This window comes from Lepidochelys olivacea (genome assembly GCF_965140295.1).
Source record: "Lepidochelys olivacea isolate rLepOli2 genome assembly, chromosome: 1".
Taxonomy (NCBI): Eukaryota; Metazoa; Chordata; order Testudines; family Cheloniidae; genus Lepidochelys; species Lepidochelys olivacea.
In genome coordinates, this window is record NC_140411.1 from 26238573 (window position 1) to 26252983 (window position 14411).

At 43.4% G+C, this 14411-nt stretch overlaps 1 protein-coding gene across 4 annotated transcripts in view; it reads left to right on the forward strand.

Moving 5' to 3' along the window:
* The window catches only part of LOC311526286 (glutamate carboxypeptidase 2-like), a 61324-nt gene that overhangs the window by 11589 nt on the left and 35324 nt on the right, over window positions 1-14411 (forward strand). For all 4 annotated transcript variants that reach the window (XR_014712984.1, XM_084639160.1, XM_084639159.1 and 1 more), the window contains one exon: window positions 3241-3342. Coding sequence is in view for 3 of the 4 variants with exons in the window: in XM_084639160.1 (XP_084495286.1) it covers window positions 3241-3342 (102 nt within the window). In the remaining variant the exon portion in view is untranslated. The remainder of the gene's footprint in view (window positions 1-3240; window positions 3343-14411) is intronic.

Consider the following 14411-nt stretch of genomic DNA (forward strand, 5'->3'; position numbering starts at 1 on the left):
TCCACTCTATGCTAAATTCTGGCGTGGAGATTACCTGGACATCTCCCAACCATCTCCCCCAAATTCCTAGTTTAAAGCTCTCTTAATCAGTTGTGCCAGCCTCCATCCTAGAAGTCTATTTCCTTCCCTACTCAGATGAAGTCCATCCCGAGAGAACTGTCCTCTATCCATGAATGCCTCCCAATGGCCATACATCCCAAAGCCCTCCTTATAGCACCACTGCCTAAGCCATCTATTGATAGTCATAATCTTGTCACACCTTTGTTGCCCTTCTCTAGGAACAGGCAGAATCCCACTAAAGATCACCTGAGCCTCAATTTCCTTAAGCGTCCTCCCCAGCCTAACATAGTCTCCCTTAATACTTTCCAGTGAGAATCTAGCCGTATCATTTGTTCCCACATGAAGGATAATTAGGGGATTCTTTCCCGCTCCCTTTAGAATCCTTTTTAACCTCAGGTCTACATCCCGTATCTTAGCACCTGGAAGACAGCACACCCTCCTATTTTCTGGATCAGCTCTGGTTACAGGCCTATCTATTCTTCTCAATAAAGAGTCCCCAATCACATAGACCTGCCTTTTCCTAGTGACGGTGCTATTCTCCAGTCTATCCCCTGTTCCCTCTGGCTGCAAGTTTTTTCCATTCCCATTCTCCCTTGTAATCCTTTTTAACCCATCCTGTATCCTCCTGGGGCTCATATTTGGTGTAATCTCCATTAACTCTTCCCCTTTTCCTATAGGACTAACCGCTCTTCTCTTCTTCCTTGCCCTGTCACCTTCAGTGACTACCTGCTGAGCCCCTTCTTCATTTTCCAACTCTGCAAACCTATTCTGAAGCTCTATTTCTCCTTCACTAGCCCGTCTTTTCCTCTGCCTAGTTCTTTTAGTCACATGCTTCCACTGACCACTTTCCTCACCCAGTCTCCCCTCAGAATTCCCTAGTCCTGCTTCCATCTGCAAGTCTGAGCTTTTCCCTTCAGATACCTCATGTCTTTGCTCCATAATCTGCTCAAACCCCTTCCTAAACTCTACCAGACTTTCCACCTGCATCTCCAAACCTCTGATCTTTTCCTCCATCAGCTCTATCAGACGGCATTTCATGCAGACAAAACTCTTACCAGGTGCCCCCTCCAGGATCATGTACATACCACAGCTTCCACATCCAGTCATCTTCATTGTGTCATCTGCTACATGGGTCACTCCCACTGCCACCTCTGAATCTGTCATAGCCTTCCCACCTAAATCCTGTTAATCTGGGAAACACAAACCACACCAAAACACCACCACCCACAGCAAAACCAAACCCCACACAAGCACCACAAGACAAACTCCGCTTTCAAACTCCCACTCAAACTCCCCTGTTTACAGCTCTGTTTGCTAGCTCCTGTGCTGCTGCAGCTGTCTGTGCTGCTGCCTGACTGGCTGCTACCTTTATAGGACCCCTAGTCAGTGAAGCCCCGCCCCCTAATCAGGGCTCAGCTTCTCTCCCAGCACAAAGCCCCTACAAGCCTCTACACATACAAATACTACCAATACAAAGCCAAACAAACACAAATACCTTCTCCTCCAACAGAACTCCCACTCAAACTCCCCTGTTTACAGCTCTGTTTGCTAGCTCCTGTGCTGCTGCAGCTGTCTGTGCTGCTGCCTGACTGGCTGCTACCTTTATAGGACCCCTAGTCAGTGAAGCCCCGCCCCCTAATCAGGGCTCAGCTTCTCTCCCAGCACAAAGCCCCTACAAGCCTCTACACATACAAATACTACCAATACAAAGCCAAACAAACACAAATACCTTCTCCTCCAACAGAACTCCCACTCAAACTCCCCTGTTTACAGCTCTGTTTGCTAGCTCCTGTGCTGCTGCAGCTGTCTGTGCTGCTGCCTGACTGGCTGCTACCTTTATAGGACCCCTAGTCAGTGAAGCCCCGCCCCCTAATCAGGGCTCAGCTTCTCTCCCAGCACAAAGCCCCTACAAGCCTCTACACATACAAATACTACCAATACAAAGCCAAACAAACACAAATACCTTCTCCTCCAACAGAACTCCCACTCAAACTCCCCTGTTTACAGCTCTGTTTGCTAGCTCCTGTGCTGCTGCAGCTGTCTGTGCTGCTGCCTGACTGGCTGCTACCTTTATAGGACCCCTAGTCAGTGAAGCCCCGCCCCCTAATCAGGGCTCAGCTTCTCTCCCAGCACAAAGCCCCTACAAGCCTCTACACATACAAATACTACCAATACAAAGCCAAACAAACACAAATACCTTCTCCTCCAACAGAACTCCCACTCAAACTCCCCTGTTTACAGCTCTGTTTGCTAGCTCCTGTGCTGCTGCAGCTGTCTGTGCTGCTGCCTGACTGGCTGCTACCTTTATAGGACCCCTAGTCAGTGAAGCCCCGCCCCCTAATCAGGGCTCAGCTTCTCTCCCAGCACAAAGCCCCTACAAGCCTCTACACATACAAATACTACCAATACAAAGCCAAACAAACACAAATACCTTCTCCTCCAACAGAACTCCCACTCAAACTCCCTTGTTTACAGCTCTGTTTGCTAGCTCCTGTGCTGCTGCAGCTGCAACTTCCACCTTCTCTGTACGTATATATATATCTTCTTGCTATATGTTCCATTCTGCGCATCCGATGAAGTGAGCTGTAGCTCACGGAAGCTTATGCTCAAATAAATTGGTTAGTCTCTAAGGTGCCACAAGTCCTCCTGTTCTTTTTTTTTTTTTTAAATTGTGTTCTGCTTCATTATTCACATACTTACAGTGGAGGTAATTGTGCTGTGTTCAAACTTTGTAGTTCTAAGGGTGGCAGTGTGTGTCTAGGGCTAGAGCGTGGACCTAAGGCTGTATCTACACAAGCAAAAACTGGATGTGTAGTTCACCACCAGTGCAGCTCCTTTGCTGGTGGAAGCTGTGGTGTATACAAACCTTAGCCCTTTTTACCACTGTGTTGTCTAACCCTGGGTTGCATGTTGTGCAAAGAGAGCCCCATGGGTGGGCCACTGGGCCTGTGCATATTTTATTGAGGCTCCATGCTCGTGCAGGGTCTACCGATTTAGTTCTCTTTGCAAGATCGGGGCTTAAGCCTGCAACCTGAAGCGCATGCCCAGTAGCTGGGCAGGAGGAACCCTGGGTTAGATAGCAGAACTAGATTAATCTAAACCATAACCATCTGAGAAATATGCCCGTTTGGACTGTGCCTCTTTCTAATATTATGTCTTCTTTTTCTTCTTTCACACTAGATCTTCAATACATCATTATTTGAGCCTCCCCCTCCAGGATATGAGACTGTTACAGATGTTGTGCCACCATACAGTGCCTTCTCAGCCCAAGGGGTACCAGAGGTAAAGAGTTTAGAACTCTGAAATTCCAGGCTCCCAGCCATACACTTGGGTTGCCAGTTTTGGTTGGACATATTCCTGGAGGTTTCATCACATGACATAATCTTAAAAGTTTAATCTTTAATTCCTGAAGACTCCTGGACAATGCTGGAGGGTTGGCAACCCTACCCTACACTTATACCATGAGACCACATCATCCCTAAAAAGTGTTAGCCCTTGTGTATTGCGAAAATTTTGAATTAGGAAATTATATTTTCCTGCTTAAATTTTGCCCTCTAGCTTCAGCTGGAGATGTTCCTTTGACTCTCTTCCTAAAAAAAAGATGTTTAGTGTTGTTGGCTGCTATATTCCATCCCAGTGATCACTGTAAACTTAGTTTAATGTTTTCAATCTTGGGTAACTAGTCAGGATCCTAAATCCATATTTAAGTATCTAAATAAATAACACTTTTTTCAAAGGTGTTGTGTACCCACAGCTTCTATTGACATCAATAGAAATTCTGAGCTTCAGTATCTCAGAAGATGGTCATATAAACTTGCCATATAAATATAAGGGATCCTGGCCCCATTGAAGTCAATGGGAATTTGCCATTGACTTCAGTGGGGACAGGATTTCGTCCAAGGAGAAACTTTGTAACTTATGGGCTTGTCTATTTTGGGAAAACATGTCATGTTAGAAATTGTGTTAACTGACGTGTTTTAATTAGCACAGTGTTAAACGCTACTTTGTCCTTAGTGTAGACAAGGACAGCCATATTTCAAAACAAGTTAGCTTAACCAGCAAGCACAGGTGACTAATATGTATTAAAATACCATGTGCTAGCTAGCACATGTTAAGATACATATTTTTCCTAAGGTAGACATGGAGGTAGATATTCAGAAGGTCAAGTGGCACATAGGTGCTTAACTCCCATTGAAATTCAATAAGAGATAAGTGCTTAAGTGTCCTTTATGCCTCTAAAAATCTACCCCACGGCCTCTCAGGGCAAATTTTTTTTTACCATCATGTTAACTAAACAATATGAGTTTAATAACTTTTCTAACATGATGCATTTTACCAGTAGACATGCTCTATTATGAGCAACGAGTATTTAACTGGTACCCCAAGTCCTTCAAAATACACTTGTATGAAACATTAGCTGGTGATGAAATGCTCGGTACTCATGGGTATCTGTGTGGTTATACTTTAATCAGCCACACAATCTATGGACCAGTTTCAGAGTAGCAGCCATGTGAGCTCACCTTACCTGATCACTCTTGTTACAGTGTGTATGGTAACACCCATTGTTTCATGTTCTCTGTGTATATAAAATCTCCCCACTGTATTTTCCACTGCATCCGATGAAGTGAGCTGTAGCTCACGAAAGCTTATGCTCAAATACATTTGTTAGTCTCTAAAGTGCCACAAGTCCTCCTGTTCTTTTTACAATCTATGGAGTAATGCCGGGTGCCTTATTGCTGTGCTGCTTCTGAAAGTACCGACGTTTCTGTGAATGCTGCCACAGTGCTAACCCGGCAATATCTTGTGCCACTGTCACTGCCGTGTCATTCTTAGAAAGCTCCACATTTCCAGGAATGATGAAAAATCATTTGGCACTCATCATGGGCAAGATCCTTCATTTCTTATGCACCCAGAACTCCCACTGACGGTGGCTGGAGTATAAGGAATGCAGGATCAGACCCCACTGTGGTGTGGGAAGTTTTGGTTACAAAAAATTCTAGGTAAGCTATCCTTGTCTTAGGGTGAGTGGTTCCTTGAAGGCACTGACCATACCAAATGGATCTGGAAGTCATTGTGTATGAGGGAAATGTGCATACAGCACCAGCTCTTAGGATAGTGTGTCATGCTGCCCTCTGCGTCCAGTCAGTTGTCCTGCCCTGCAGAAGAGGAGCTAGGGAAAGCTTTTTGTGTCTTTTCCCCCTCCTGCACACATGGGCACGCATCGGGCACAATCTGGCTCTTGTTAAATCCCAGTGCTTCTGTGTTAACGGACGTTTGCACTTTAGAACATTCCGTGGCGTATTAATTTGGGTACCTCCTGTTTTACAGAGGGTTCCAAAGGACAGAGGGTTCCTTGTAAAACTGGTCTGTAGAGCAGGAGCTTTCCTGTGTTATGTTCTTACCGCTCATTAGCGGGTTTAGTCAGCAATTCGTAAGATTAGAAAAGATTTATTCGTGCACAATACCTTTCTTGACTATTTAATTCAGGCTGTTAATTACTATTTTTTTGCAGTTTAGTAATAGGCTGCTCAAGTCCAGAAAATTAAAGGTATCCTGCTCACAGTTTGGTTTAATATTCAGAGGTAGCTGGAAAATCAGACCAGATAATGTCTATTCACCAGGGAATTTTCAGTTAATGAGATTTTGTAGAACTGCAGCAGGACATTTGGAGCATGGTGTATGGGCACATGCATGGATTATGACCTCCTGTCATAAAATAGTATCCTGAGAAAAACACTATGACTGTGTCATTCTATTTGGTCTCTGGTGAGCCACAATAAGTGATAGAAAGTAGGGGAACAATACAAATAGATCTGAAAGGCTGAAGCCTCCTTTTCGAAAAACTAATTAAAATTAAATACATGAATGTTATCTGAGAGAAAAGAATGATGCCTGAGAGACACCAGACTGTCTCTTCAAAGAATCGGATGCTAATTGTTCCTTACTCGTGATCACAGTGTTGGCAAAATCTTCATACTTCTAGCTAGTGCTATCAACAATAAACTATTCCAATGGGCTGCTCCATTACATATCAGAAACTTCCAGATGATGGGTTTTCTTTTTATACTAACTATACGCTTTTACCCTCCCCTCCATACAGTTAGTTTAGTGCTTGTGAGAAGTCCCAAGTCAGCAGACCTGGAAGCTTGAAGTCTTTAGTTTCTCCATACAACAGATACAGTACGGTCTACATCAGTGCCAACTGCCCCACCCTGTTGTTTATTATTAGTATAATCGTATGACGTAGGGGCCCCAAACACTATCAGGGCTCTGTTGTGCCAGGCACATAGTAAGAGACAGTCCCAATCCCAACGACTTACAATCTAAGCAAACAAGGCAAACAGAGGGTGGCAGAAAGAAAGAATTATCCTCATTCACAGGTGGGGAACTGATACACAGAGGGGAGTGACTTGCCTGAGGGCAACCAGGAAGTCTGTGACTGTCAAGAATTAACAGGTTTGGTGAGTCCCAGTCCAGTGTCCCAACCACAAGACCATCCTTGCCTAGGCACAGTGGCCTTCCCATTAGTACTATCACTAATAGTTTCTGTATCAATCATGGAACATTATGGAGCAGGTCCTCAAAGAATCAATCCTGAAGCACTTACATGAGAGGAAAGTGATCAGGAACAGTCAGCATGGATTCACCAAGGGAAGGTCATGCCTGACTAATCTAATCGCCTTCTATGATGAGATTACTGGTTCTGTGGATGAAGGGAAAGCAGTGGATGTATTGTTTCTTGACTTTAGCAAAGCTTTTGACACGGTCTCCCACAGTATTCTTGTCAGCAAGTTAAAGAAGTATGGGCTGGATGAATGCACTATAAGGTGGGTAGAAAGTTGGCTAGATTGTCGGGCTCAACGGGTAGTGATCAATGGCTCCATGTCTAGTTGGCAGCCGGTGTCAAGCAGAGTGCCCCAGGGGTCGGTCCTGGGGCCGGTTTTGTTCAATATCTTCATAAATGATCTGGAGGATGGTGTGGATTGCACTCTCAGCAAATTTGTGGATGATACTAAACTGGGAGGAGTGGTAGATACGCTGGAGGGCAGGGGTAGGATACAGAAGGACCTAGACAAATTGGAGGATTGGGCCAAAAGAAATCTGATGAGGTTCAATAAGGATAAGTGCAGGGTCCTGCACTTAGGACGGAAGAACCCAATGCACAGCTACAGACTAGGGACCGAATGGCTAGGCAGCAGTTCTGCGGAAAAGGACCTAGGGGTGACAGTGGACGAGAAGCTGGATATGAGCCAGCAGTGTGCCCTTGTTGCCAAGAAGGCCAATGGCATTTTGGGATGTATAAGTAGGGGCATAGCGAGCAGATCGAGGAATGTGATCGTCCCTCTCTATTCGACATTGGTGAGGCCTCATCTGGAGTACTGTGTCCAGTTTTGGGCCCCACACTACAAGAAGGATGTAGATAAATTGGAGAGAATCCAGCGAAGGGCAACAAAAATGATTAGGGGACTGGAACACATGACTTATGAGGAGAGGCTGAGGGAACTGGGATTGTTTAGTCTGCAGAAGAGAAGAATGAGGGGGGATTTGATAGCTGCTTTCAACTACCTGAGAGGTGGTTCCAGAGAGGATGGCTCTAGACTATTCTCAGTGGTGGAAGAGGACAGGACAAGGAGTAATGGTCTCAAGTTGCAGTGGGGGAGGTTTAGGTTGGATATTAGGAAAAACTTTTTGACTAGGAGGGTGGTGAAACACTGGAATGCGTTACCTAGGGAGGTGGTAGAATCTCCTTCCTTAGAAGTTTTTAAGGTCAGGCTTGACAAAGCCCTGGCTGGGATGATTTAATTGGGGATTGGTCCTGCTTTGAGCAGGGCGTTGGACTAGATGACCTCCTGAGGTCCCTTCCAACCCTGATATTCTATGATTTTATGTGGGCTCCTTTAGGAGGGGCAATGTAAGATATGATTGGTACAACTGCACAAGATACAGAGCCCCTTTTCACTTGTGAGTTATGTTTTAGCCAGGGATGACCACTCCATTATCAGCTCATTATATGTATGGGCCAAATCCTGCTTGCTGTACTTCCCTGACATGCTCTTGGGAGCGTGTTCAGATCATATTATTGAACTGAAGGAAAACTTGGGGTGACTGCCTTGTTTCTGATAGAATTCTGCCTTCTTTGGGTACAGTACGACCACCCCCATCAGGGCTGATGCATACCTACAGTACATAAAAATATTGTTGATGAGGAAATTTATGCTACTTGTGAATTTGGCCCCATGCACGCAGTAGAAGAAGAAGATGGCAACTTGCTCTTTGTGGGTATAAATGGGACCTCCGCCAGGAAGCAGAAGCTCATGCAGCTTGGAGCAGCACTCCCCCTAACCAACAAACGCAGGCAAGAACACATCATAGCTAGAGCCCTACCAAATTCATGGTCCGTTTTGGTCAATTTCACGGCCATAGGGTTTTAAAAATCATAAATTTCATGATTTCAGCTATTTAAATCTGAAATGTCACAGTCTAGGGGTCTCGACCCAAAAAGGAGTTTTTTGGGTGGGTTGCAAGGTTATTGTAAGGGGGGTTGAGGTTCTACTACCCTGACTTCTGCGCTGCTGCTGGCGGCAGTGCTGCCTTCAGAGCTGGGCGTCTGGCCAACAGCTGCTGCTCTCCCGCCGCCCAGCTCTGAAGGCAGCATGGAAGTAAGGATGGCAATACCATGACCGCCCTAAAATAAATTTGCAGCCCCCCCCCCGCAACTCCCTTTTGGGTCAGGACCCCCGATTTGAGAAATTCCGGTCTCCCCCGTGAAATCTGTATAGGATAAAAGCACACAAAAGACCAGATTTCACAGGGGGACACCAGATTTAACAGTCCGTGACACGTTTTTCATGGCCGTGAATTTGGTAGGGCCCTAATCATAGCACTGTGCTGAGAGCTCCACTGCCAGCCTCCCTGTTGCAGGAGTGACTAAGATCCTGGTCCACAAGGCACTTTAAAGGATGAGTGCAAGCTGCTTCAAAGACCACCATTCATGACCTCTAAAATAATTGTGCTTTTCAGGAACATTACAACTAGATGGGCTCACCAGAAGGCTCTTGTGTGCAGACAAAGCGCAGTTCAGTATCAAGACTGCAGCTATGGAACAGAGGAGATCATAGGATTGCCATATGGGATCAGATTTAAGTCTATCTATTCCAGTGTCCTGTCTCTGACATTGGTCAAACTGGACAGTCTCTACGTAAAAGAATAAATGGACACAAATCAGATGTCAAGAATTATAACATTCATAAACCAGTCGGAGAACACTTCAATCTCTCTGGTCACGCAATCACAGACATGAAGGTCGCTATCTTAAAACAAAAAAACTTCAAATCCAGACTCCAGCGAGAAACTGCTGAATTGGAATTCATTTGCAAATTGGATACTATTAATTTAGGCTTAAATAGAGACTGGGAGTGGCTAAGTCATTATGCAAGGTAGCCTGTTTCCTCTTGTTTTTTCCTACCCCCCCCCCCCCAGATGTTCTGGTTTAACTTGGATTTAAACTTGAAGAGTGGTCAGTTTGGATGAGCTATTACCAGCAGGAGAGTGAGTTTGTGTGTGTATGGGGGTGGGGGGGATGTGAGAAAACCTGGATTTGTGCAGGAAATAGCCCAACTTGATTGTCATGCACATTGTGTAAAGAGTTGTCACTTTGGATGGGCTATCACCAGCAGGAGAGTGAATTTGTGTGGGGGGGTGGAGGGTGAGAAAACCTGGATTTGTGCTGGAAATGGCCCACCTGATGATCACTTTAGATAAGCTATTACCAGCAGGACAGTGGGGTGGGAGGAGGTATTGTTTCATATTCTCTGTGTATATATAAAGCCTGCTGCAGTTTCCACGATATGCATCTGAGGAAGTGAGCTGTAGCTCACAAAAGCTTATGCTCTAATAAATTGGTTAGTCTCTAAGGTGCCACAAGTACTCCTTTTCTTTCTGTCTCTGACAGTATCCAGTGCTAGATCCTTCAGAGGAAGGTGCAAGAACCCTTTAGTAGGCAGATGTGGAGTAATCTGCCCCCATGTAAAGCTCATCCTGCTTTTGAATAGTTAGAGATTGGCTTAAACTCCAAAACATGGGGTTTAATAGTCTTTCCAAAATTTTTGTTATTAATCATAACGCTGGGTATTCTTGGTATCCATATAAATATCCAATTCCCCTTTTAAATCTTGTTAAATGCTTTTTCTCAATGACTTCCTGTGGCAATGCATTCTACAGTTTACACACATTTTGTGTAAAATAATTTCTTGCGTTTCCCACCTTTTCATTTAATTGAATGTCCCCTTGTTCTTGTGTTCCAAGACGGGGACAGAAGTTCCCAATCTCCCTTCTCCAGGCCATTCATTATTTTATTTACTTTTATCATGATTCCCTTGTATTTGTCTCCTTTGTAAGGTAAATAATTGCAATCTGTTCCCTGTCTTCACAGGAAAGTTTTTCCAGACCTTTGATCATTCTTATCACTCATCCCTGAACCCCCTCCAGTTCTGCAATACCCTTTTTCCATGTAGATGATCAGTACTGGATACAGTATTCCAGATGAGGCCACACCATTGATTTATATAAAGACATTATAGTATTCTCCATATTATTCATCATTCTATTCTTTATGCAGCCTAACGTCTTCTTAGTTTTTCTGACCATGTTGAGGGCTAGATGCAAGAACCACCTCTTAGAAAGGGCCTCTTCTGAGGCCTGGTCTACACTACAGCGTTACGTCGACGTAAGGCATCTTACATCAATCTAAGTCTATAAGTGTCTACACTAAAATGTAGCTCCCACTGATGTAACTCGTCCTCTACACCGACTTAATAACTCCACCTCTGCGAGAGGTGTAGCGGTTAAGTCGATGCAGTTAGGTCAACACAGTGTCAGTGTAGGCACTGTATTGCTTACATCGACTTTCAGAAACCATCTCACAGTGCTCCACGCTGGCAGTTAAATTGGTGCAAACACCCTGGTGAGGAGGTGCACTGCTGACACAAGGAGTGTAGTGTGGACATATAGTTGAATCAATTTTACTGCAGTGTCTGCATATCAACATCATTTAGGTCGACTTAATTTTGTAGTTTCAGAGTAGCAGCCGTGTTAGTCTGTATTCGCAAAAAGAAAAGGAGTACTTGTGGCACCTTAGAGACTAACCAATTTATTTGAGCAGAAGTGAGCTGTAGCTCACGAAAGCTTATGGTCAAATAAATTGGTTAGTCTCTAAGGTGCCACAAGTACTCCTTTTCTTTTTAATTTTGTAGTGTAGACTTGTCTTCAGTAACAGTATCCTACATCTTATGAGATCTGAAGAGAGGAAGTACTATAAAAGACAAGAAAACAAAAAGAAAAGAAAATAATGAAGTATATACAATGGGCATAAGGAAGGGGTGAGAATTGCTGTTATCTGTTCTTGGAAAATGAGTAGCGTTTTAAAGCGTGTTACATTTTTAAGTATCATTTAACACCATAACTAGTTACATTTTACGTGACTGTCTTTGTCTGCGTGAGGTTCTGAGTGGTGTTAACAGGGTGGCCAATAAGATCGGGTGAAGATTTTGGAGAAATAGAAATTTTGCTGAAAAATCCATTTTGGAGTCTGAAATTCTTAGTGATTTTGGGTTTAATTCAACAAATAGCTTCTCGGAAAAAAATTCTAAAAAATAGAAATGAAATATTTTCAATATTTTAAAACATTTCATTTTGATTTTTTTTCTTTTCAAAATGTTTCAATTCAATGAAAATTTTCAAAAAAATTCATTTTGGTTCAAATCAAACCAGATCAATTATTCACTCAGCTCTAATTACCAACAGCAAAGGAGTCAGGTGGCAAAAGAAAGGTAGTGTCCTACCTCAGTAGGATAGCAGAATTGGGCTTACCTGAGTATTCACTGCTAGGCCTGGTCTATGCTTAAAAGTTTTTCCAGCATAGCTATGTCAGTTAGGAGTGGGGGCAGAGGTGGAAAGGGATTGCACCTCTTACAGAAATAGCTATGCTGGCAAAAGCCCTAATGTAGTTGTAGTTATTCAGACAAAAGAAATCCAGTCAGGAAAGGCTGGCAGAATCAAACACTGAATTTGCAAACAGGTAGGGTAGAGGGTACCTGCCAAACCCATGAGCTCTGTCATTAAATTTAAAGAGTCTTGCAAAACTTTAGAACTGAGTCCACAATTAACTCTCACTATTTGCATAATTTTGCACGTTTTTGAAGGGCCATCTCTATAAACTCTGATGATTTCAAAGTATTACAAGCAAATACCAGTGTAAATTATCACAGTATTCTGAAGGGATCTACACTCGCTGTGCAATTCCCAGTGGTATTACTGAAAGCCCTAGTTTTGTTACATATGGAAGTTCATTTTATAGAAAAGATAACTATCTTTTGAAGGAGCCAGGAGTCCAAGTAGGCACCGGTCTTACTAGGGTATAATCGCATATGGATTTTTTTCTTTTCACCCTGCGTGCTCCCAAACGTCTAACATGAGAACTGTATTTAACAAGACTCCTGTTGGACGAGAGCAGTGGGATGTTTTCAAAAAGCACAAACCATTTGAAAAATATGCTGCACCCATAACAATTTGAGTCCTCCACCCATATGACCAGGAAGCAGCATACCACAGTTAGACTTGACTCGACTCCTGGTTATCACCAGGAAACTGTTTGACTGTATAATGTTCCAAAGTGATTTTCTTTGTTTCTGTAAAAAGTGCTTGCTTCAAATCCACAGTTAAGTATCATTAGGAATGTGGGGGAATGTTCGTTACAGCATGTGGCATCATAAATTCAACAGAGACCATTACAAACCTTCCCCCCGCCAAGAAATCCTAAGGCACTTCACAGCCGAAACTTTAAAAAAAAAGAAGCGGGGAAGAGAGAAATCAGCCATTTACATGAATTCAAGGCTATAGGTCCAAAATACATATTTATTTACGCCAGTGTATGTCCATTGATTTAAATGAAGTAGCTCCAGATTTACATCAGAAAGCAGAGTTTGTCCCTGAAATTTGCATAATCCCAGATGTAAACAGTACTGAAAATTAGCCTGTTTACTTTTTACTTGGTGTATTTAACTGAATCCCAGTAGGAAGGATAAGAGAAAAATATTAAAACCTCTAACAGTGCAGATGCTGACCAGCAGGAAACATAATAAAGGCTCCACCGTAGCCTGGCTGAAAGCACACAGAGAAAATTAGAATTGAAAGACCTAATCTAAAACCCATTGAACACAGCTCCCACCCACCCACGCAGGGGATTCTGCATGTGGGGCACTTGCAAACAACCCCCGCCCGCTGTCCCTGCCCAAGTACTATGATGGAATGACAGCAGTGAGGGCCTAAACACACCTAGAGTCCTCTGTGAGGATAGTACAGGAGGGAGTGCTCCAAGAGCAGCAGGTTTCAGAGTTTAGAACTCATTAAAATGAATAAAATAATTTACAATTCTTTGAGCTATTGTTTCAGGCTCTCTGCAGACTCAGGTGGACACCACTGCGTTGGCTGTTCTGGGCTCACATTTTCAAAAAATCTTTGTAATCAAGAGGGATAGAAACATAAGACCAGATGTGCAGCTGGGGGTAAATCTCTCTGTTTTCAGTGGAGGCATGTAATTTAATCTGCTGATACTGGGACCTTATTTCATTTAAAAATGAAAACTGAGATTCTGACATCATCATATAACTCCAGGAGCTGCCAATTATACCTATGCCTTAATCCTGCCCTGCTCTCCTTGATTTTAAGAACAGATATCAGGACCTATGGAAGACCTGCTTCATTTTTGTTATTATGGTATCCATCTGTGTTCTTACTAAATAAAAAGGGTGTTCTAAATTTTTTGGATGTCAAATAGAAATCTTTAATGAAAAACAGGCAAAGCAATGATGTGAGGACATGTTGGGCCAAATTCTGCACTTATGTACACTGGTGTAAATCTGGAATACCTCCATCAGCATCACTGGTGGTCCAGTTCTGCTGCCTTTACTCACCTGGAGTAAGATTTTACTACACAAGTAGTCCCAGTCAGGAAAGGCAGGCAGAATCAGACACTGAATAGGGAAGCAGGTACCGTAGAGGGCTTTTGCCAAATGAGCCCTGCAATTAAATTGAAAGAGTCTTGCAGGATTTTACAACAGAGTCCACACTGAATTCTTACCATTTGCATAATTTTGTGCATTTTTGAAGTGACATCGCTATAAACACTGGCAATTTCATTTTATTACTAGCAGGCTCCGGTGTAAATTATCAGTGTTCTGTGGGGATCTACAGTAGCTGTAAAAAGAAAAGGAGTACTTGTGGCACCTTAGAGACTAACAAATTTATTTGAGCATAAGCTTTCGTGAGCTACAGCTCACTTTGTGACTCCCAGT